The following is a 25,406-nucleotide window of genomic DNA, read 5'->3' as shown; positions in this document are numbered from 1 at the left end:
GTATTTAACCTCTTTCCATGTATTCTCAGGTTTTCAAATGCTTAGCATTTTTGCAACAAAATTCGTCGTTGGATAACATACAAAAAAAAATGTTGAAGCAAGGGCTGGAACGCAGCACTTCCAATGCCCATGGAGTGCTTCCACAGCTGTAGAGTTCTTATTCTTACACTCGTATATTTTGTCCTGTGTCTCTTCTCTCTGCTCTGTGCCACAGTCACAGCAGGATGGCTGGCAAGCGCCCTCTTCTGCAACCTGCTTCAGCACAGGTTTCACAATAGCCCTTCTGGACCCCACAAAAGATTGTATCTGGCACCACCCAGTTTGCACGTCTAGGTGAGATGTTAGTGTGAGACAGGCACCAAATCGCTCTCCTTAACAAGTATGTCCTAAATTAGTACAATTTTGGTGACATAGGAAGATTGCTAAAGCCTATGGCTTGTCGAGCACAGGAGATGATAATGAAGACTTGAAAGACTGCGCTTTTTCATTTATTAAAATCTGACCAGACAGATACAAGCAATAATGTGGTTTTGAGCCAGGTGAGTGCTACTACTTCTCTGCTATACCAAGTAAAGTGTATTCCTTTTAACTAATCTTCAGCAGTCCCCTGGGTCAACAGTGCTGAAATTCAATTTTGCCCCACAGTCCTTTTATGAATCTGAATAGGCAACTATTCAACAATGTAGACACATTAGGGAATGAAACATGACATTTTCCCCTTCCTTCTTCTCAGCTCTACTAATCTTATTTACATCTAACATGGCAATTGCTATACTTCTCCAGTTAAATGTCCACTTCATCCACTGCCATTTAATTTGGTACCAAGTGCCTCAGAAAAAAACCATGAAGAAAATCCCATAGTGGAGTAAGACAGATCAGGGAACAAATGCTCATCACTCTCTTCATTTAAAGGTACAAATGTTGATAACATTAGACTGCATCCTACTGACAGTAATTGTAGACATTCTTGTTATCCAATAAAAAAATGTCCAAACATTTTTAGACCTATTATTGATTTCTGGGTTCAAGGATATCTTGTAGAAGTGACCTTCAGAATTGAAACATGTTATGCATATATTTCCTGTTAGAAGTTAACTGCTACATCTGATTATCTTTTTAAGGACCGACATGTCTATAGTATTTTTCAGCATAATCTTCACTTCTTTAAAAGAAGAAAGCCTAATATTAATGAAGTGATTGTCCCACGTTTATCCATGTTTATCAAACTTCCATGTCCTTTTATTTTTTCTACTCTATCTTTTTGGAGAGAGAACATTGTGTTCACTTGTAGTCACCCACTGAGTACATACCATTGTTAGCTGCAATGGCATTACCACATTAATTCTGATCGAGTTTCCTGTAGAGCAGCAATGCAAAATCAGTTCTAGGGATTAAAACATTAATTTTCAGTGTTGGTAGCAATTTTTGTCTATTCACAATTGACCCTTGGTTGAAATTGAAACTGCACAGATGTAAGACAGCAAGATATAAGTTTCACTGATTTTATGACCTGAAGAACAAAAAAAAAAAAAAAAAAAAAAAAAAAAGGAAAAAGAAAAATGCTCATTTAACCTCATTCTTTGTGCAGTGTAAGCCAACAACATTGCCCATGGACAATCCTCACCACGTGAATAAATTTATTGCATCATATGTCCTTGTTGCAAATCATCCAGTTTTCAGCTATAAACTTCCAGGTGAAGAGGATTCAATCTTATATTCAGTTTGAACCTAGACCACAACAAATTGCAGAATTTTTGTATTGTAATGCTTCTACCTGCTAAGTTAATAAGCCTTGTTATTACCATTCTTCACCTTTAACTTCATTTTCATGTAGTTTTTGGTGTGGGCACGCCAGTCATTACAACCAGCCTAATTAGAAATAAAGAAGGTGGAAGTGAATACGCAGGGGTTCAAGGAAGGCTCAGCTACAGTAGGATACCCAGGGTAATTGCAATTGAGGAACTGGGTCTTGGTTATCTCCAGAGAGGAACACTTTCCAACCCCTCTGAGCATCTATACCAGCATTTGACCATGTTCACAGTAGGAAAAGGGTTTTTTCTGATGTTTAGGTGAAATTTCTGTTTTTTCAGCTTCTGCCTCCCTTCCTTTCATTGCAAAGCACTGAGAAGAGTCTGGTTCTATCCTCCTTACTGTCTTCCGTAGTATAGTTACACACAATGTCATTGCCCCACCAATCTCTTCCATCTCAAGGCTAAGTAATCATCAGCTTCCACTTGTATCATAAGGCTCCAATCTCAGCATCTTTGTAGCCCTTCTCTGGGCTTTCTTCAGTATACCTATGCCTCTCTTGCTCTGGGGAGCCCAAACCTGGACACAACACTCCAGCTGTGCTCTCACTCAGGCGGAGCAGAAAGGAAGGATCATTTCCATTGGCCCAGGGTACTGTTGGCTCATGTTATACTTGTTGTCCACCACAATTTCCAGAGCTTTTACTGAAAAGCTACTTTCCAGCCAAACACCCCTCATGTTGTTTGGGTGGGTGCTTTGAATTTATTTCTCCTCAAGGGTGGAACTTAGTATTCCCCTTTACCTAGCTTCAGGGGCCAGATCTGGGCCTAGCTTATTGGCCCAGATCTCCAGTCTCTTGACATCCCACTGAACTGCAGTGCAATCATCCGGTGTATCAACGCCGCCGCCTCCTCCTCTTTAAGGATCACCTGCAAACTCGCTGATGGGTCCTACTGTGGTCCTGAGGTACAACACTGGTGACTCGTTATCACAATCCTCTGAGCCTGTCAGTTTAGCCTGTTTTGAATCCACTTCAGTGGCCGCTTACCCAGTCACTATTTTATCAGTTTGACTATGAGGATGTTATGGGACACAGTGTTGAAATCTTTGCTTAAGTCAAGAAAAGTAATTCTCTCCCCTTATCTATCAGCCCAGATATCTCACTGAAGAATGCTATAAATCAGGCTGGTCAGGCAGGATTTCTCCTTCATAAATCAACAATGACTGCTTCTAATCACCTTCTTGCTCTTCGTATGTTTGGAAATGGTTCCCGAGAGGATTTGCTGCAGCATCCTCAATGGACTGAGGTGAAGGTGGGAAGAAGGCATTTCCTCGAATCCTCCTCTCACTCTCCTGAACACAGCTGTGACATTTCCTTCCTTCCAGTCCTCAAGAACTTCTCCCAGTTGACATCATCTTCCAAAAGTAACTGAGAGTGGCCTCACAATGACATTGACCATCCTCTTAGTCCTCAGGGATGCAACTTGTCAGGTTGCCTGAACTTGTTGTGTTCAATTGCTTTAGGGTTCTGGGATTTCTGAAGGCAAGTTTTACCAGTAAAGACTATGGTGAAGGAGACACAGAGAACCTTAGCCTTCTCCATCTATTTTACCACCGTAAAGAGGAAATTTATTGTCTGCAAGCATCATCCCAATCTGCAGACTCGATCTGTAGATACATGCCAGGGACCAGATGCTCCAGTGTCTGCCCAGTCAGATCTCTCTCAATCAGAAGTTAGGGCCTTCCTTCATGCCACCAGAGCTGCGGAATTTTAAGAATGTTCTTAAAAATAAGAGGAACCAATTCCAAAATGCAGCTATACCACAAAATCTGTCTAGGCTATGCTTAAAAAATTATTGCCCCTTCCCTCTTTTCAGACAGCTTTGGATTTATTATGCCATGCCTATGCTCTCAGGGCAGGGAGCTCCTTCAGCTTTGTCTGTATACAAATGTATATGTATGCTGCTTGGCAAGTAACATAAATTTTGTATTCTCTAGAGTAATCTGAGAATCTCTCTCCCCCTTGCCAAACAGCAGTAGCTTTCTCTCCTCATGTCGAGGTGATATTTTCACATTGTCACTGAGTGTTAAATTTTACTTATATTTGCTTAAATTAAATACGTTTAAGGTTAACCTTTTTTTAAATGGCTTATTTAATTTGTTTGAACAGATTTGGTTTATTTTTGGTAGCTAAAAACTAATTAAGTTTCTGTTATCTCCAGAGTGCAATCTCCCATGAGTTCTCTCTGTTAATGCTCCTGCTTCATGCCTCTCTCTGCCTGAGTGTAACTTGTAACAGTAGGAAAGGAGAAATTTCAGATGAAACTGTGCTTGAGAAGAGAAGGGCTTGGTGGATTGGTTTTTTTTCTTGGGGAAGGAATATATCCTCTGAAAGTAAAAATATATCAACGAAGGAGAAAAATACATTTGATAGAATGTTACAATATATTTATTTCAATGTAATTAAAATCCAGATAAATATATTTTCAATTATTTTTTTTCTAAATTTTTTAATGCTTCCGTTGTCATAATCATTTTCATTCAACCTCTTCTATAAAGTTATTCAGAAATTGTCTCAAGTACTGCTTATGACAAGCAGAGCTCACTTTCCAGAGTTTTGTACTTGAAAGTCAAAAAGGAACTCTTGGCTTACCTCTCAGTATTTTGAGATACAAAATAAATAGCTGCAAAAATAAAACAGGATTTCTTAAGGCTTTTCAACCTTTCAGCTCATCACACTTCGAACAAATCCAGATGCAGCCACACAGAACAGAAGATTTCAGTTCACTCAAAATCAAAAGAAAGAAGATTCAAAAACATCCACATCAGTCACCAGCGTCAATCAGGCCAGCACATCTCGACTAGAAGGATTGCAGTCAGAGAACCACCGCTTGAGAATGAAAATCACAGAGGTATTGTTTATTGTATATACTGCCCAGGAACTTTATCTTTTATTATTTTTTTGGTAGCAATGCTGAAATCTGCTTAAATGCTGACTACTTTTTAAAGAGAAAAAAATAGCTTTTCCCATAGAAAAACACTAAAATAATAAGAAAGGGATGATTTATATGAATAGCTAATTAGTACAGTGAATACTTAGCAGGTGTGACAAAATGAAAATGTACCTCAGCAAAATAAGAAGAAACGTCCCCTATTTATTTGTAACAGGTCAATTACCCTGCTGTTTCACATGGGCATGCTGAGCACCACAGAAGCAGTAGTTCTAGGAGTGTAACCTTTATGCGCAAGCGTAACAGAGACCCGCAGCCCCAGGGGCACTTAAGTCTTTGTTCCTGTTTACGGTTGAGTTCAGAGACTGCTGTTGCTGTTATTTCTCAATCTCTCTGAGAGTTTGCTCAAAAACTTGCTAGATAGGTTTTTACATCTTCTATGAAACAGAATTACATCTTTTCTTAAGATAGAAAAGACCTTTATGATCATGTAAGCTGATCCTTTTGGCACAGAGGCCATGAAGCTCCTTCAGTGAGGAGCTCCACCTACTGAGGGAAAGGCTGAGTACGTGGAGTACATGAATTCCATTAGAGCTACAGGATGTACATTTATAATTATATACATCCTTTCTCAGGAGACCTGAAACAATGACAAATCAGTCTTGAAGACTGTCCAATTTGTGAGATAAGATAACCATAACAGATCTATATTGTGCAGAAACTAACCTGTTCTTGCCCAATCTGTAAAGTACTCCTATACCTTGAAGAAAAGGTATTTTGTTGCAACAGTTACTTCTTTGTCCAGATCTTAAGTAACAACAACTGCGTAGGTAACTAGAAGGACTTTACTCAGGCTACCAAAGACTCCAAAAGAAAAGTTATCTCTGCCTTTGTTAAAGAAAAATTAGTTCAGCTTTGCCAGCTCCCTTTCATGTGAGAGCCTTGAAATTTTTAATGAATAATCTGCCTACTGGCTATTTCTGTTCCTTTACCCTACCATAGTTTTTTCTTCTAAGCCTCCTAACTCACAAGATCTCAGCCTGTGCCTTGCAAGGTTCATGATGGTGAGCACAGGTAAGGTTGATCAGAGCAATTGAGCCACACTAGTGCACACAGGGCTCTGCTGATCTCATTTGGACCTTGCTTGGATAGACTAAATGCCCAGAACCAGTGGATCCAAATCAGAGTTTCCTTGTCACAGCTGACTTATATTCTCCTGTGTGCTTGATAATTTGATGGATGAAGTGGTTATAGCTATGTATGCCACAATCTTACACATAAAAAATAAAGAGTTGAGGGGTTTGTAGATTGGGCTTTCTGATGCCCATATCTCATATCTTTCTCATTCACCAGTACCTGTGAATTGCTTAAACTGCTAACTACTAAAGCTTATTCCTCTCATACGGCTGTGTGCAACAGTTGAACACAATTTGTTACTTGTAGCATGATTTTTAGAGGCAGTGTAGTAGTGCTATAAGAAGACAGCTGTATTTGGCACAGTGTAGTAATTGCATTACCACCTGCCCTCTAGTCTAACTATGGAAAGCTATGCAGTTAGTGCAGATACCTGAAGAAATGACTTCTGAATTTTTAGGGATTTGTACTCTCTTTGTTTTTCAGCTGGACAAAGACTTGGAAGAGGTCACAATGCAACTTCAGGACACTCCTGAGAAAACAACATACATTAAGCAGAACCACTATCAGGATCTTAATGATATTCTTAGTATACGGAACTTCACAGACAGCAAAGGTGAGAGTTAGTAAAATCCATTAGTAGCTTAACCCGTCAAAACTTTGAATAGCAATCTCATTGGATTGGTCCCAGAGCACTCAGACTTTGGTAAGACAGAGCTTTAAATATTTTGGTTACATTATAGAGAGTATGCAGATTCACATAACAAACAATAGGGTACCCACTGAATAGTTATTTCTGTAGGTATGTATGTATGTATGTCAGCTATTGTAACACATATGGTAAAGTGGGAAACTTCTAAAAGAGTACTTGTGTTCAGAAGTCAAGTTTTCTGTGTTGCATGGAGGGAGGAAAGTCACAGAATGTTTCAGATCTTGCAAGAGTTAAGCCTTCAGCAGTAGGAAGCCTAGTTTAATATGTGCTTGCTTCACTAGGATGCTCAAATCCTGCTTTTGGACACTGCTATCAAGCACATAAAAGAAAAGAATGTAAATATTTCAGTGCTGATTTGGACTCTAAATGCAGAATTGAAGGCACTCATGTATGAAAATTCTTCCCTTGGAACTGATAAAAAAGGATTTCATGACAACTGTAATATTCCTAAGTTGTCTCTTGCATCGCTCCCTGAAGAAATACATGCGAGAGAATTGCTTCCATTAAAGCCATTTCGCTTCTGGGAAGCAATAAGATCTGGTGCATAGTGCAATAAAAGTGGAAGCCAGGACACCCACCTTCCATTTCTAACTCTAGAATGGATCAACTTTGTGGCTTCTGGCAAATAACTTTGTACAGCTGAATATTACTATAGTATGTGAAAAACTAGTTGCCCTGTGTTGGGAAGTTGTAGATTTGCATGTTTGTTACACTGCAGGCTTCCTATCGATGTGAAACCATAAGCTTGGTTAAGTGGAACAGAAGCTACTCCTGTAAATATAGTTGTTGCAAAATAATTTTAGAACAACAGCAAACAGTTCACATATGTTTTTGAAGTATATTGAAATTTTGGTTGGATGAGGTTACTTTTTCTTGTGCCTTTTGTTTTAGCCTGGATATACACTGGGTTGTGTAACTTGTGGCAAAAAAAGAAAAAAAAAGGAAGAGTTTCCAGTGTCCTTTTTTAAAAATAAAAAACAGAAGGGGGGAAAGGAGGAAAATGAAAACGTAAATAGCTGCTGGAGGCGTGTGATTATTGGGCTGAGATCAGGAGCAAGAACTAACATCAGTGAGTGGGATGAGGCAGTTTTACCAAGTGTTTGAAAGGAACACATAGAATGTTCCTCTCATGTCAGATGCTCCAGGAAAAATGATAAATCATGAATAATATTTCAAGCAGAAAAGATACATTGCATTGTGCCAAATGCCCATCTGAATTTGGGTATGAGAAACAAAAAATTATTCTCAAGAGATACACTGGGTATAAATTTAGGATGGGATGCTTCCCACAGCAGGATACACTCCATTAGCAGTAGGATGTTGGCAAAGAAATCAAGGATAAAATATAACCTTCCTGCACTTACTTGTGGCTATATCTACAAAAGACATTGCTGCCTAACTGCTGCTTTAAACAGCACCATCCAAAATTTTCTGTGTTTTTGTTTTTCCCACAGTAGAGTTCCCTGACTTCGACATTTCTGCTGTGGGGTACATATTTAAAATCACCTGCAGGTACAGAGCCTTAATGTCCAGAGTAGCTTGAAACTATGTATTACTGGGATTTGCAGGGTAGATATTCTTCTGCATACTGAAGTTGCCAGACAATTTTCTCAATGGACCTACTACATAAATCTTCACCCAAAATATGGGGAAGGGGGAGAAAGATGTTTTCCCTTGGCCATCTAGGTATTGAAAGATTAGAGTATCCATTTACCTGGGAATGAGGAAGACCTGGATCCCAATTTGAAGCAGGTGTTCGAAGCTTAGTCCCATACCTGGTGGCAAATGCTCCAAGCAGCATGCATATTATGGTGTATCCTGATCCTGAATCAAGTGACATCAAATATTCATATTTCCAGGCTCTGAGCCACCATGACCAACAACCCTTGCTAGCCTTCTTCTGTCCCTCTATTTCCATTTCTTTTGCCTCTTGTTTTCCCTCTTTCCACATTTCCCTGTCCCTTAGCTACATGTCTGAATGTCCTCTCTCTCTCTCTCACTGCATCCATTCCCAATAGTCAACCTATGTGCTTAATTTAAATTTGCCATTCCAATCAAAATAACTTTGGACAGTTCATGCTGCTGAGTCACTGCTGCTCCTGTGCAGATTCAAACAGACATCACTTAAATGGTACTTAAAAAAATTCTGACCCTTACGGCTACAGATAAGCTAACTCTGAATGACATAACTATGCTTTCTGTAGCTATGTATTTCATGTAAGTTTCTGTAAAGGAAAGTACAGAGTCTTGAAATTATGCATGCCTGATGGTATTTGAGTGAAGCTTCAGAATTGTAAATAAACTATTAGCATGACCTAGAAGCAACCATGTCTCTCATCTGCACCGTGCAACTGGGGAAGCCAGTCCAATATTGTTTTTAAGGTGATGATGAGGTTTATGCCTACCTTGACCTTATGAAAAACATGAGCTGAGAGAGCAGGAATAGGATAGTGAAGAGAAACACTCATAATAGGGGCTGGCTCAGAGCTAAAAATCGTAGCAGATCATTTGCCACATTCACTTTTTAACTCAGTCTCACGTCAATTGTCTTTATGAAATACGTTGCTGTTCTGGAGGAGTTCATGTAGAGAATGCCACGTAGTGTAACCCACTGTTATTGCTTACACAAACTCAGGGCACAGCTCTTCACACTACAGATCACAACATGGGACTTAGGCAATGCATCTCTAACAAGCCCTAATCAAACTTTCATGTCATAGTACACTTCAGTAGGCTTCTGATCTGTAAAAACTGTCCCGAGTTAAAATTCCTAACTCCTATAGCCAAGTACCAAAGGAGGTTATTTGACTCTTCCTTCACCGCCACCCTCATTTATATCAAATATGGATTTAGGATACAAGTTTTAAAATGTTTTAGCCAAAATAGGTAGACACAGCTGTGCACTCCTATACCTGCCTGACCTCAGGAAATGCTTCATAACTTTGGGATTCCTGGTTAGCTATTAACAGCAACAGCTCCCAGTGTAGCCCAGGAGCTCTTTCCTGGCACGGGGACTGCTCCTTTACAGCACATTTCAGTACATCTCATTTAAAGAGAGATATTATCTGAAACACTCATCTCTTGTTCACAAATGCATAATGTCCCTGAGACATCTACAGCAATTGGCTACGTAAGAAAGGCAATTAGGAAAATGTGATTTGTGGTTTATGGTTTGATTGCTTTCTTTTAATGCAGGCTTTTAGCTGTGCTGCTAGATAGCTTTGTGTGGTCAAGCAGTTCTCAACATGCTCCACAGACTGTGGCTCTGGGACTTCAGATGGCTTTCCCTGTCGAATTTAAAAGGGTATTCCCTTAACTTCATTCAGTACTTTCCTTGGATGACTTTGAGTCACTATGTCTGCTAGTGACCTCACCTGTATACACAATGCAACATTAACTTCTGTCCCCAGCATTTTTTAGATCTGGTGGCCTTCCTGGAGCAGCAGTCACATTAGAGCCTGGGTTTGAGGCAGGGATAGGCTATGAGGTAGACCAATGCTTGGATCAGGCTGTCCCTGTAACTGGCAGTGCCATTCAGCAAGAAGAGTCAGGCTTGAAGGCACAGCTGTGTTTTTCAGGCTGACATTTGGAAAAAAAGGAGGACGAATGCTTGTAACTGTGATTCTGCGTAAAGAGGAAGGTTGTGTCACATAGTTCCAGGGAAGAAATACCCTAACACGGACAAAACTGTGGGAAATCAAACAGGTGTTCAGGCTAGGGAGCCTGAAGCAGCTGCCCAGCAACAGCCAGAGCTTCCCAAAAGGGCTCCTTGCACCCAATCAATATGCCAGAAACAGGAGAGACTTCATGAAAGTAGAAGTTATTTCTGCTGTGCAAGTTCCTGTAGAGATAAAACTACTGAAAAAAACATACACAGAGGGAAGATGCTATGTAGTTGGGGGGGGGAAGGGGGCTGGATAATTTTGCTGCGCTTGGAATCTTACTATCTTACTCGACTTCTATTTGACATTTTAGTACATGAAATCATTTCCACATGAAATAATTAATAGATTCATAGATTGCAAGAGTTTCATATAAAGTGAAGCTCAGAAGAAATCCTGCAGTAGAGTATCCATCTATCACTACCTTGGCCAGTACATTTCAGAGTAGCATATTAGGGAAATTAATGAATGACAGCCATCCTATGGGAAGTACAGAAGAAGCAAGAGACAGCCTTGCCATAGGCCCCACTTATGAACAAACCCTTTTCGCAAGATCTCTCTGCAGGCACCCTTCCTTGCTCAGAAAGCCTGTTTTAAGCCAGAAAGCAGCCTTTACTCATTGCTGTAAATGAACTGGGAGCATTCATTTACATGTCAGATATGCCTACATACTGTCACCTGTCACCCCACTATGACGTTCCCTAGTGTTAGTTTTTCCCCATGTAAAAGCAGCTCAAAGAAAAACAGATTTCAAAGGCATATTGCTCTCAAATGTGAAGCAAAACAGAGTTCACCCGTGATAGATGGGGGAAATATCACTTTTATGAAGTTTGTATGATTCAAGTATTAAGCTTGAGATTGAAATACTGATTCAAAGGTAAAGGTTTTCAGAAATAACTCTTGTAAAAAAAATACTTTTTTAAAGAAAGGATAGATTTCCTTATATCCCTTGTATATAGAGGTATATAGAGATATGTATACTAGTTTCTATGAAGCCTAGCAAATGGATTTAACCCTGAGATAGGAGCTTGTTTCTATTTCAACAGGGAGATCAAACTGTCAGAAGTTCAGTGCCTGTCCTTTCTTTCACAGAAATTAATCTGTAGTAAAGGGAGTTCACTTAAAGTAGTATAAATCAGAGCAGAACTTTGCTGATTTTTCCTTTCTTCCTCTCATAACATAACTATCAGAAGTCATAATTTAGACTGCCTATGTGGAGCGCTTACTTCAGGAGAACTTTTTCTGATTACCCCGCAGACAATGTGATCATTTTAATTTTTCCTTTCATTTTACTTTCTTTATATCCAATTCACCTGAAAAGCAGAGACTGGTCAGTCATGTTTCACAGTCCAAGCAACAGAACTGGGAAATATTAGAGCAGATTTTAAAAATCTACCTCTAAGCTTTAAAATTTCTAGACCTCTTTAATACATCAGCAAAGTTATCTCTGCCAGCTCTTTTAAGTCATTATTAAATCACACTTGCTTCTTTATGGGGCATAAAATACGATTTATAGCAAAGAGAAAACAACAGTAAAATTGATGTTGGATGAAGAGCAGTTCTGCCACCCAGTTGTAAGCCATCAGAGGAATATTGCTGCTAAAATGTAATGATGAAGATGTTCAATAAAGCTGCAGTGTACAAACATCAACAAAACAAGCTTCTACTTAAGGAAACATGGTTTCTAAACTCTTGGAAGAAATTGAAGTAGCATCAGTCACCTGGTGCTTCCTGCCTGCAGCTGAACAGGGGTTATTAAAATGCATGGCACATTTAAGCCTGCCCAGGTAATTTTGGCAGCACCGGGCTGCGGAGTGATGATATGTCTGAAGCGACCGTCACCCCTGGCAGAGGGAGAGGCAGCAGCTGGGAGCAGTGACCTCCTTGCTGAGCCCCTGGACAACCTGCATCGGGTGTGCTCTTGCAGCTCAGAGCTTTGTAATTGGAAGCTTTGCTACAGGTAGGAAAAAGTCCCGAGCTAAAGCCTTCTGGCTCTCACCGACAACTGACAGCAAGCTTTGTTTTCTAATGAACCCATCAGTGAGTGCTGTTCGAGGCCCTTGAGATCTATTTGTCTTTTTTCCCCAACAGTTTTCTGAATGGAAAGTGCTCAGGCATCACTTATCCAGACTTCTGAGTTCCAGTTTGAGGTCTACAAAGGTGAAAATTGTTTAGAAGGTGCTTCTGGGTAATGTAAATTCAATTTAGAAGGTAGTTATATCATCCCAGTGCAACTTTCTCAGTAGTATCTGCATTGGAAGATAGTACCCTGAGAATGGAAAGCATTTTCCAAGTGGCATAATTAATGGACAGAGGAGGAGAAGCTGGGAAAGTACTAAAAGCAGTGCTACACTTTCCAGGGGAAACTGGGAACTCAAATGCTTACGACTACCCTTAATTTCTTTTCTTTCAGTTGTTCATATATATAAAACTAGTTTTCTCCATCTGTAAGTTTTTTAAGTGTATATAAGTGTTTTTCCTTTAAGCTCCAGCTCCTAGAAGCATATGACTAAGTGAGAATCTTGCTCTTCATTATTTAACTGAAAAGTAAATGACAAATGAAGATATTCTAGTTTCCGTAGCTGCAAAATAAAAATCTAACCATTCCTCTCCCAAAAAGCTTAACAAATAAGAATTATCTCCCCTTTTTTTTATTATTTGTATTTTGAAAGAAGCAAAGAAAAAAAGGAAAAAGGAAAAAAAAGAAAGTGACAGTTTTATGTGAATTTTGTGTGTATTTTATGCATATACATTAAAACTTGCATTTGGTAGCCTTGTATACAGAAATTTATTCAGTGTATTAAGGGAGAGTCATCTGCAAGGGTGGTAGAAAAGGGTCTATTAAGAATAACACACGGTGATAAATGGACGGTTGGTGTTGAGAGGTGAGTAGGCAGAGAATATATGATTTCTGCTCTACTCTAAGCTAAATCCCCCACCTTTTTGACAGGGACCACCTCCTTCTCTCTCTCTCTCACACAGCGCATCTGAAAGTACATGAAACTCCTTTAGTGGCATACAACACAAATTAATATATTAAACTCACACAGCGCGTCTGAAAGTACATGAAACTCCTTTAGTGGCATACAACATAGATTTATATATTAAATCACATACTCTCAAACGTGAACAGTTGCATATTCCAATTATTTGATGAAGAATTATATCTTCAGTGGCTTTGTAAAATGTTAAATTGCTTATCTGGGCCAAATGAGTTCAAACCCTAAAATAATTAAGTCATAGGGCTTTTCCATCCCTAATTACAAGGGTTACTCAGATTTTTACTTTGGTCTATATCAAAAAGTCAGCAGTTTTCATTGTCAGCTTAGATCAGCTCAGGACTGATCTGAACTAAACTGAACATTGTTTTTAATCATAGAATAAAAAATGTTCTTTTCTACGTGACTGTTTATAGACATCACAAGCCTTTTATGCAAAAAATGTCAAACTCAATATACGAAGAAATGTGCTATATAGAAAATAAAAACTGAATTCTTGTAGCAGCAAATGCCACACCAGCAAACTTCAGGCTGCCCTGAGACAATAGACCTCATTGCTTAACAACTGTCAGATTTGACTCTATGCTGTCTTCCCTTCACATTTAAACCATCACTGAATCTTGCCATCTCTTTCTTTTAAACAGTCTTCTTGCCACACCTGAATTCCTTAGCTCTCTTTTACTGACATTTTCTTGCCCCACCCAAAGCAGCTTCATGTGTTCTGGTCACCTTTCTCACCAAGACCCTTCTCTTCAATGCAACATAAGTGCAAAAACTTCTCTTCTGAGCTGTAGTGATCCTCATGTCTGCACGTTGTTGCATCCTCACCTACACTCCTCTTTCCACGTTGCTTGTTATGTTTTTCACAGCAGAAAGGGAATGCTGTCAAATAATGCCAGGGATGACCTTGCTGGGAGGGCAATTATACGTGTTGGAGTTTGCCTTCAAAACATTTCTGTTTATGCTTTCAACTTCTTTCCTCACTTCGTGTTTCTGCTGTTTGTTTTGTCCCACCAGTGCCTGTCTATAACACATATATTCCTTGTATGCTGGGAGAATTAGATGGGGCTTCTGAGCAGAAAAGCAACTTAAGCCTTCAAAATACACTGGCTTTTTCATGCTATTTTCCTTTCCCTTTACTCTTTTTCTGTTTTTCCCTCTCATGCCCATTTTTATGTTCAAATCCTCCAGTATCCTTTTCAAGAATTTACCTTAGACTTCTTTTCTTTGCTGCCTCAATGCCTGCAGCAATCACTGTTTCTCTGTTTGTGTGGCAAACAACTGCTGGTGATGGATCTGGAGCTGCTCTGTAATTATTTATGAAAGCTGTGAACTGTCCTCATTATTCAGATGCTTTCCATGTGATTTTATTTGGCTTAACACAGCAGGATACTTTGGAAAAGCAGGCAGGAACAGAAAGGATCCCTGGCAAAGATGGCCTTCTTAAAATGGCTGTGTTTGCCCGTGTTTCTCAAGGGGAATGATGCCATGGGCTTCAGCACTCACAGGACACCCAGGGGAATCAAGTGAAGTGAGAGATGGGGAAAATTATTATCTTCTTCATTATCACTCCACAGAAAAGAGAATGGCAGGAAAAAGCTTAATGACATCATTAGCTGTCCTTCCTGCAGACAGCCTATGGACCAGTGCAACTGATATGAATCATATTTCCATGCTAAATGATAGCAGTAGCAGATAGTCAAATGACAGCACCTAATTGCCTATTTGATTATGAGAGTACCAAGGTTTTATACATCAATGATATTATAGTTTTTCTAGGAAAAGATTTAACAAAGAAGGGTGTTTCTTATGAAAAGGTTACAATTTCTGAGTGTAAGAACAGTACAGTTACATTAATTTTCCCCTTAGCCTCAGTGTAGATAAGAGAGCCTTATACAGCTACAAAGAGGCGGGCAACAAGGTTTGGTTTGTGGGGTTTTTTTAAAGGCAGAGGGATCCAAAGGAAGGACAAAAGAGTTTTTGTCACTTTTCTGTTTCTTCAAGATAGTTTTTATGGAGGAATACATCATCCAACACATAAGAGTACCAAATTCTCACAGGAAAACCTGAGAACAAATTGGAATATAGGTAGAATAATTTTACTTTGTGTCATTATGGATATCTGGGAAATTTTAAAATGGAACAATTTTAAAATGGTCACTTGGTCACAGTAAAATAAAATTGAATGTCTTGTCCATCCAGATGGTGAGAAAGCCATTTTGAAAAATCATCTTGATCAAAATCCACCAGCACAGTGGGGTTCATCAGACCCTTGCAGAACAAGCAAAGATCCCATAGAAGACATCAACTCTCCAGAACAGTAAGTATATCTCATTAGCTGCTGGTACAATATGAGATACCCTTGCTCTCCTGGGTATGCACATGCTTGGGTGCACATACTTGCTACTGTTTTAGACGTACATTCCATCCTGGACACCAGCTGCCTTGCTGACAAAATGTTAATTTAAATTATTACATTTCCTCAAAGCCCATATTTCTCTTTCATGCATTTTTTATGGGAAGATCTTCACTGTAACCCCCTTTCAGCCAGCCCCAGCTACAGAGAGGGCCTGAAACATCAGCAACAGAGAATGTGAATGGTGCCTCCTAAAGCACCACTAGGCAGCAACGTTGCACTGTGATGCCTCCCTGCCACCTGGTCACCACCTCAGTGAAATTTAAAGGATATCAGGGGTATGAGATCCAAAGGTGCCCCAAAGGCAAACTAACATATTGCTTTTCTTTTGTCAGAAACATCCATAGCTAAAGTTTCTGTAGAAAGTTGCAGAATGAGCTGTGCCCGACCACCAATGAATGGAGGAACGAAGAGGGTGTACATAAGTGCACACATATCTTATGGCTCTTGTCAAAAGTCCAAGTCCTTCCACACACCTGCCAGAGGGGTTCATGGTGTACATAGACATTTTATTCTCCAATCTCAAGCTAACTGAGAAATAAAAAACATTCTGAGGGCTTTTCAACGTTGCCATAGCAGCTGGACCTGAGTTTTGGCATAGGAAAGCCTGCACCAAGTAGTCTCCCTTAGAAACAATGCTGCAGCTACAAGGAGAGGGTGGCACAAAACAGTGGCTAGATTTTTGGAAGGGAAGGAGTCTTATGGTGTCAGCCTTTCTTTCTAGGAACCTATGCAATAAAGTCATGTCCTACCCTCTAATGCTGATAAGGACCTGCCATAGGCCAGAGCTCAGAGAAGTGCCATATTCATTCGTCCCTGGATCATCCATTTTGTCATGGCAGCCTGGTGACACGAGCATTGCTTCATCCGGATCTGAGCTAATAGTTGTTGGACTCCTGAGCAACTTAAAAGCTTATTTAAAAACAGAATAAATTAAACAGATTACTAGAATGAGTCACATGTTACATCTGTGACAACAACCCTAATTTCAGATAGTAGCTACTCTCTTGTACTACCTGGTGCAGGAAAACACGTGGATTTCTAACTCTGTCCTTCCGCTTAAAAAAAAAATCCCAACCCAAACCTGCAAAGAAGCTAATACACACACACACATACACACATACACCAAGAAAAGCCCACAGTATACGAAATATCCTGTAATTTCACAAAGGCAGGGCTCTTGCTGAGAGAGCTCTCGTGACTTCATGGGGTCAGCAGAGTGCTTTAATGCACAGCTATTAGAGGCCTGTGTTTTTTTCAGCACCATTTGTCAGAAATAATGTTTTGTGAATGCAGACTCACCCACATGTGGCCTCCTTACATTAAGAAAGATGCTAAGAAAAAGACAGACACTCAAATAATCCAATTGTCTTGATATAGATTTAATACAGACAAAAAAAAAGAAAGGTGATGACAGAACTTCTACGCTAGTGATAACTGATGACAAGACTGAGATTTCCTAAAGGTCCTGAAGAGTGGGTCAGTACAAATCTGAACAGTCACTGACATCTATGGAAAGCAATTAATAAAGTCCTGCTAAATCAAAACAGTGTCATTCAGCATTTGCACAGCAGTGAATGTGCCAGGTCCAAGGATCAATGTCTCCCCTGAGGGTGAGCTGGCAGTTTGAGAGCCACACTGCCTAGGCACAGTGGACCTGACAGAGAGGAGAAGTATAGCCATCTTCAGGACTTCCTTCTTTTTGACAAGAGATTGCCTCTCTCCAAACTTTTTACTCTTTAAGATATCCTTCTGCATCTGAGGGCTTGTTTATCAACTTGTCTGGCAGGACTTCTGGCCTTCAGTGGTTACTAAATATACAATTTTTGTCAAAAATAAAAGAAAGAAAGGAGTAAGAAGTAAGCTGTAGTTTCTGTCTTCTCTTTCTCATTTCACTTCATACATAGGGCACCTGATAGGTATTTGCAGTCTGAGAAACCTATTTCTTTTACAAGAACACAAATCTCAAGGATATTAGTCTGAAAAATATTTCCTCTTTGTCACAAACCTGTGAAAGGAGGATGTTAAGACAATAATTTGCCTGCAGAACTGTTAACTCTTTGATGGTTGTTGGAAAAAGAATCATCCCAGCTTCCTGTGCTTGCCAGCACTCATTACAGCTGACATCTTCCAGCATAAAAGTTCTTATAGAGTACAGAAAAGAGTTGAATTGGGATTTTTTCATTCTTTCTTACCACTAGTACTATATTTCACTGTTTGCAAGTATGATTTCTTATTCTACAGTTGTGTCCAAAGTGAAGGCACAGCAGTATACATGCACTTCAGCCTCAGTAGTGCAGGAAGCTTTTTCACCTTTGTTGATGGTGTGATGTTTACATCATCTCAATCAGAATGTGAGAAACACTTGGTTTGTGCTTGCCTTAGACTTAGAACTCCATGCCTAGGGAAAATGTGGTCTGTATGACTGTAAAGCAGCCCTAGAGCAGGAATAGAGATGATTCTCAGTTCCTGTTGCATCTTAGTCCCTTTCCTGCTGGCCAGGATGCCATACATTATCCATACTGCCGTGCAAAATTTGCCATACCTAGTCAGACCATCAGATAAGAAGAGCAAAAAGTGGATGCTGACTGCTTTCTCTCCTGTTTACACTGGCTACACAGTGTAAATTAACACTTCCTACAGTAGGCAAAACAGTGCCAGTGCACAGGCTCAAGCCCTGTGCTTTGATTTTCTATTGTGCTTTTCAGCATACTCCCTAGCACAACTGTTTCAACTTGTACTCTCCTGGGTAATGCTCAGCAACAATCTGGTGTTCAGAAACCTTGTTTGGGGGATGCGTAGCTGCGCGGATGGATGTTGCACCATGCCGGTTCATCTGAGGTCCAGAGAGCAGCCTGAATCAATTCAGAATAGATGCAACAGTTCGTTTCCCAGCAGACTGAGTTTTCTCTCACACACACAAAGTCAGCTCTTTCCTGCTGGGCAGTCCTGCTTGCTTATCTAAAGATCTCATCAGTCAGCTTATCTGTGTGATGGCTGCATGAATACATTCAACGGTTTATCTTCTGTGACCCTCAAAGTCATCCTTCTGTGCACCTTCATTTCTGTCTATTGTCCTGTCTCATCCGTGACCTACATCCACTGAATTAGTTTTTGGCACTGTTAAAAATTTATACTGTTCTCATTTTAAGAGCAACAGTATGTAACAGCCTTCCAGATCTCTAAGTAAAGGTGATGATAGATTTCTGAAGGAACCCACTGAAACCTGCCATTTTAATAGACTATTTCTATATGCAGTTTTTTTTGTAACCTTCAAAGCATAAATTCAAAGCATAACTGGAGCCAGTTATTTTAATTTTAGTAACTAAAAATTCTCATTCTAAGAAGTTGGTTGTGGCTGGGTTATTGCATTAACAGCCATATGCCTCAGCATGAACATGCCTCTGTTATTCAGTTTCTTCATTGACAGTGGATCATATTAGTCTGTGATCTTACTCAAACCTGTCATTAAAATATAGTAGATTTAGAATGATTAATTTACTTGCTTGTTCAACATCTTGCTTTATTGTAGTCTTTAAAACTGCTCCAGCTTCCCTGCAGCTGCTAAAAATCAACATTTATGGGCTGCAGAATTAACTGAAATAATCCCTGAGTGTTTAGACACAGTTTACACACTCCCGCAGAACTTTGGATGCTTGACAGTTACAGTACTTGTTTCTGTCCCCCCACATACCAATAGATCTCAGTAGTAGTTTTCTATTACAAAACCAAAATATTTTTTCAAATGCCTCTGCCCCCTTTGTGGTATTGTGCATTCCCATGTGCATTGCATTGTGTTCCCATTTACACTGACATTGTAAGTCAAGATTTTACCTGATTTATATTTTCCTAATAAATGGTATTTCTGTACAGAGCTGAGGACATATGCCCTGTCCTGTTGGGTGGCTGCTATGTGTGTGGTACCACCTTTCCTTTTCATGTCCTTCAGTGGTTGTCTATGATTCTAGACCCGCTAATACTAACCATTCCCTCTTCAAAATACTGGACCATATATATGCTTTCATACTCATAGAATTCTGGAAGGGACCTTGAAAGGTCAACCAGTCCAATCTCCCTGCAATGAGCAGAGACAACTTCAACCACACCAGGTTGCACAAAGCCCCATCCAGCCCGGCCTTGAATGTTACCAGGGATAGGGCATCTACAACGTCTTTGGGCCATCTACACCAGTGTTTCACTACTCTCATCATAAAAAATTTCTTCCTTATATCTAGTCTAAATCTACCCCCTTTTAGTTTAAAATCATCCAGTGTCCTATCACTCCATGCCCTTGTAAAAAGTCCCTCTCCATCTCTCTTGTAAGCCCCCTTTAGGTACTGGAAGGCTGCTGTAAGGTCTCCCTGGAGCCTTCTCTTCTCCAGGCTGAACAACCCCAGCTATCTTAGCCTCTTTTCATAGGAGACATCCTCCAGCCCTCTGATCATTTTTGTGACCCTCCTCTGGATTCATTCCAGGTCCACATTCTTCTTATGTTGGAGGTCCCAGATCTGGATGCAGTACTTCAGGTGGTGTCTCATGAGGGCAGCATTACCTCCTTTGAACTGCTGGCCATGCTGCTTTTGATGCAGCCCAGGATACGGTTGGCTTTCTGGTCTGCAAGTGCACATTGCTGGGTCATGTCTAGCTTTTCATCCACCATCATCCCCAACTTCTTGATAGGGCTGTTCTTGATCTCTTCATCCCCTAGCTTTTATTGATACTGAGGGATCCCCCAAAAGCACTGACAACACTGGTGTGGCAGGGGAGGGAGAAGAGAAAAATCACTGATATTGCAAAAAAAGCCCTAGAAAGAGTGAGGCAAGGCACAAACCCTACAAAGAGTGAAGCAGGTCACAAGATTTACTTTCGCTTAAGGAGAAAATGGCAGGTTTGTTTGGATTTTTTACTTGTTTTGTTTTGTGTTCCCCTCTAAGGGTTCTGTCTAAACTCTTTATTATGTGTGAGTCTCCAGGCTACAGTTCTCTGCCCCAGTTCCAGGAACTAGTTTTCAAGTGAAAGCAAACTTTTAAGTACAGTTAAAGGAAAATTTGCCACTCACTGCAGCCACCATTGGCATAGCTAAATAAACATGCTTTGTCCATGGTATGGCTAACACTGAAATGGATGAAAAAAACAATCCTATTCACTTGATTATGCAACTGGATTCTTTTGGAATAGCTTCAGAAAGCTCTTTAATGAGAAGTCTATAACAGTTGAACAGAGTAAGCATTTCCACTGGTGGGAAAATAAGCACAGGCAATTCTGCATTTGACCCTGCAACAAGAGATGGAATGACAATCCGCAGCATCAGGCTCATAAGGATTCAGCACATGGAAACAGAGAGCCATGCCACCTCTGCACTCCTTGGGAACAAGGCATGATTTCATTGATAGCATCAGAAAGAGCTGGGCACAGTAGCAAAATAACAATGAATGGATTTTGTTTAGTCCCAGGAATGCATTGCCAGCACTAGAATGATCACCACTGTGGATTAACATTGCATGAAACTTTTATAGGGAGTTTGAGGGTGAAAAACAATGAGAAAGAGTTTCCTGAATAGACAGACAACATCTATTTCTACTGCATATCTCTATAAGCAAGGCAAAATTTGTAGTGAAGAAGCAAAAGAGAAGAGTATTACATTTCTTTCTGTTTGAATTTAAAAGCTATACTGCTTGGTCCCTGAGCAGTGCAATGGATGCTTTGGTATTTGTCTCTGCTTCCTGACACAAAGCAAAAAAGAAATTAAATGTTGTTTGAATTAGAAAGGCTGTCCAAAGACTAGCTTTCAAACACACACCTCTTATAAAGGCCTATACACAGTCATTATATCAGCTAACAGGGAAACATAAATTTACTGATAAAATGCTTTCTATGGGCATTTTTCTTCTGGAATCAAAAAGCCAGTCTTCAGTTCAGCTCAGTCACCTTGACAACTGTCTTCTCTTTAGAAAGTGCCTCTGTGTTTCAAGGGTGACTGTCTCCAAATGCTAAGCCATCTTGTTGATAACATCTTGATGACTGAAAATATCTCTTACACTAGCGAACATCAACTGGATTTTGATTTTGTGAAAGGTGCTAGTATATTCACAGCACAGGGGTAGCAGAGCCCCTCATGGCACCATCTTCTCCAGGGAGAGGGGTTAGATGGGATACATGTGAGCACAGTTTAGTATCCATTTAAGAAAAACCTAATACAAGATATCATTATGTCAACCTGCTTGGGAAAATGAATAGAGATTGTTAGGTTCTTAAATACTGAATTTTGGTGGTAGGTTAGGCTGCTTTTATAGTGCCAGCTCCTCAGGCCCGTAGCACTGACTGCTGGAACTCAAAAGTGTCCATCACCTCAAAAGCACAGACAAAAGCTTTAAAGAGGAACTACTTGGAAAAATCCATCAGTCCCAATTCCCACCCGCTACGCACCTGTGTTTGCCTTAGCTGGAGTTGCAAAAATGCCATCCTTAATCCTTGTGCTAAGTGGTGCATGGCTTAAAACTCTGTGACTTCATGCATGTCTACACAGTTAGCCAGGGCTCTGCATGCAGTAGATAGCTTTACAAGGGGCTGGGGGATCACCAAGCCATTCACCCCTATTGCAAGCTTAAGGTTTTCCCTTTTCATGGCATCAGCACTCTAGCAATTAACCTGAATGTGCCTGGGAATTTTACAAGGTTGTGGGATGCTGAGAAAGCACCCTTAGATTCCTCTGTCATGTCTAACCTGTCAGAAAAATTCCCCAAGGGGAAATAACATCATGGTGGCATAGCTCAACAGCAGCAAGTGCAATGCTCTTGGCATTAACCCTCCCAGTCGCAGCAGCAGGCACAGGAAACATCCTAGCAGCAACCTGTGAACATATCAACCATGTAATGTATTACATCTTCCCCTTGGCTAACCCCTCTCTCTCTGTGTGTCTCCTTCAGCATACAGCGTCGGCTGTCCTTGCAGCTGCCCATCCTTCACCATGCCTACTTGCCGTCCATAGGAGGAGTGGACGCGAGCTGTGCCAGTCCGTGCGTAAGCCCCAGTGCCAGCCCTCGGCACAGACACGTGCCGCCCTCCTTCCGAGTGATGGTTTCGGGGCTGTAGGAAAGGAAGATCAGTGCTTCCTGAACTGCTTTTAAGTACTCAATGACTGGACTAAACATCTGACCTGGAACTCTGCTACAAACATGTAACATTGGCTCTTACCACAGAGGAACTGCCGCTGAGGCCCTCATCACAGGAGTGCCCGTGTAACTCATGTGGGAAGGCAAAGGAGAAGGACACAAGGAGTTTGATCTGTAGCCTTATTCATGGAGTTTTTATTTCTTCACCTAGAAGTCACTGAAAAAAAAAACATTTCTTCCAAAATTTCTACTAGCAACAAGAAGGCTGGGAAATACGGATCTTGCAAAAAAGACACTAGGGAAAAAAAACCAAACACTCAAATGTCACTGAGCTTTGTGTGGCTGCTGAGAACATGCAATTCTATACTGTATCCATGTAAGGAAAATGCAGTGGTTGACCTATACCATGTTGAAATAGATACACTCATTTTTACAAGAGTTGTGTAAAATTGCTGGAAACATTCTGCACTGGTTAGTCTTGCTTGTTTTCATTTCAGGTGATGATGTTCAGTAGGAAGGAATTGTGAGAAATGATTCCTCAGGTGTCATTGAGACTGCAGTGCTGTGAGCAGGGTCACCTCTATCTTGCAGCTGTATGTGAAACCCAAGCAGAGCCAGAAGCTCCAGCTCTGAGTTGCCACCGGCTGGAGAGCTGCTAGTTGCAAGAGGAGCACTTTGCCCTTCTCCAGGGGCAATGGTAGTAACTGCTGACCATCTGCAGCTTCATTTTTAGCAAAGTTTTTGCACCTATTTCAGAATAAACACCACCAATCGTAACATACTAAACTGTCTGGAAAAGTCCTAGGGCTGATAACTCAGGAAACTGAGGACAGATGGGTAGTAAAGTCTTAATGTCACAGGATGAATTGTTTTTCCTAATTTGTTTGAATTGTGTCACACATAATTACAATAAAATTAATTTTGTTGACTTGGAGAGGGGGAGGGGCTAGGGCACAGCACTTTGCTGCTGCAGGCAAAGCCTGCAGAGCACATAGATGTGAATATACACCATGTTTGCTTCGTACCTGTGTGTGACAGTTGTAGCAGATAATAGAGAGGACAAATCCAATTTACCAATAGAATATTTTATCTGAAGCCTAAAAGGACTGTGAAAAAAAAACAAAGGGTTTTTATACTTTAGCTCCATTCCCTGAACCGAAGCAATTAGGAGGAACAATAGTGGCGTACCGTCTGAACCAACTCTAGAGCCAAACCCTCAGGCACATGTGAGACACACGTGCAGCTTCTTTTTCCAAGGGACTGGAAATGTGTCCTCTGACTTCCAGGGCTGTTTGCTGAAAGTAGGGGGAAAAAACACATGAAGCACCCACTGGGCTCTCAGTTTTCTTTGACCAACACCTGTGCATCTCAGACCAAACCTTTGGAATGGCATACCTACAAAGGTTTACAAATAGCAATGACTGAAGCACAGTTGAAGGGGTTCATTAGCTGAGGGACTTAACTGCAGCTTTGACAAGCTAGCATAAATCTCCATTAAAAATAAAATACTCCTCATAGTGGCCAAAACCAACATGAATATGTATCTGAATCTTACAATCAGGAGCATCACAAAATATTTCACTTGGCACATACAGTAAGAGAGGGTATGGAAATATCTGTAGTTTTTAGAACAAAAAAAACCTGTAAGTATAATCACAGATAAAATAGAACTCATTACTCTGTTTAAGCACTAAACACTGACGTTGTCACTCAATGTGTGTTGACAGTATTCTCTTGCTTTATTAATATCATCAGGGCCTGGTTTATTTTAAAAGGAATGTTAATTTTTAAAAAGAGAAAATTACAATATTGTATATAATGTATACACAAAGATCTCTGTAGAAATATTATTCCAACTTAGCAGGAAAAAAATTCAGAAGTATCAGACCATTGGAGGTGAGTGTGTGTGTGTGTGTGTGTCTGTAACTTCGTGAATACTGACTGTGTGACGTTTATTAGGTTTAAACCATGCAGTACATTCTTTGTCTCAATGATACTGTAGTTTCTCCCATAACATTTTTTTTTACTTTACTGCAGATAACAAGACCAACCAAGTGAATATAGCTATTTAATGTTTCTGTTCTTTTATACTGCAGCAAAAATGTACTGTAAATTTATGAAGAGGCTGTGCCCCAATGGCATTTTCCAATGATGTTAGTGCACAAATGCTTTAAACTAGACTGGAACTGCCAGAATAAAATGTAAATGAAGAATTTCTTGTATAACCTTATACTGCATGAGATCAATTTTTAATAAATTGTTGCAAATCTGTTTTTATGAATAAAATATGTAAAACCTAGCCTTTTGGACTCAATGCCCTCTTCCCCATAGCAAAACCATTTTTAATGAGAGTGTGTATGTATATAAACATAAATATATATAAAAGCCTCCTTGGAGAAAGAGGAATCCTATTACAACACCACATTTTAATAAAAATGTAATATGTAATAAAAATACACATCCTAGTAGTTGAAGGGTTTGCATTTTGACAAAATAGATAGATGAGCCTCTGCCCTAAAATACAGCTATTGCAGTACTCATGAGTGAAGTCTAAGACCTTTTTTAAATGGGAAAATATTATAACATATACTGAACATTTATATCCAAACCATACTTAATCCACTCACTATTCTGTCTTGCACTACAGTGAGTGTGAATTCAGAAGAGAATG

The 25,406-nt window shown here is 40.1% G+C and overlaps 1 protein-coding gene across 1 annotated transcript in view; it reads left to right on the top strand.

The window, feature by feature from the left end:
- GABBR2 (gamma-aminobutyric acid type B receptor subunit 2) overlaps positions 1-25,034 on the top strand; it is a 471,821-nt gene extending 446,787 nt beyond the window's left edge. The window contains exons 16-19 of the mRNA XM_027741022.2: positions 4,479-4,661; positions 6,321-6,450; positions 15,410-15,527; positions 22,550-25,034. Of these exons, the coding sequence (XP_027596823.1) occupies positions 4,479-4,661; positions 6,321-6,450; positions 15,410-15,527; positions 22,550-22,715 (597 nt within the window). The 3' untranslated portion in view covers positions 22,716-25,034. The remainder of the gene's footprint in view (positions 1-4,478; positions 4,662-6,320; positions 6,451-15,409; positions 15,528-22,549) is intronic.
- Positions 25,035-25,406: the final 372 nt, after the last annotated feature.

This window comes from Pipra filicauda, unplaced genomic scaffold, assembly GCF_003945595.2.
Source record: "Pipra filicauda isolate LSUMZ 115617 unplaced genomic scaffold, ASM394559v2 scaffold56_size3634133_pilon, whole genome shotgun sequence".
In the NCBI taxonomy this organism is placed as follows: domain Eukaryota; kingdom Metazoa; phylum Chordata; class Aves; order Passeriformes; family Pipridae; genus Pipra; species Pipra filicauda.
Note: the sequence above shows the minus strand (reverse complement) of the source record. Positions and strands in the feature narration are given on the sequence as shown.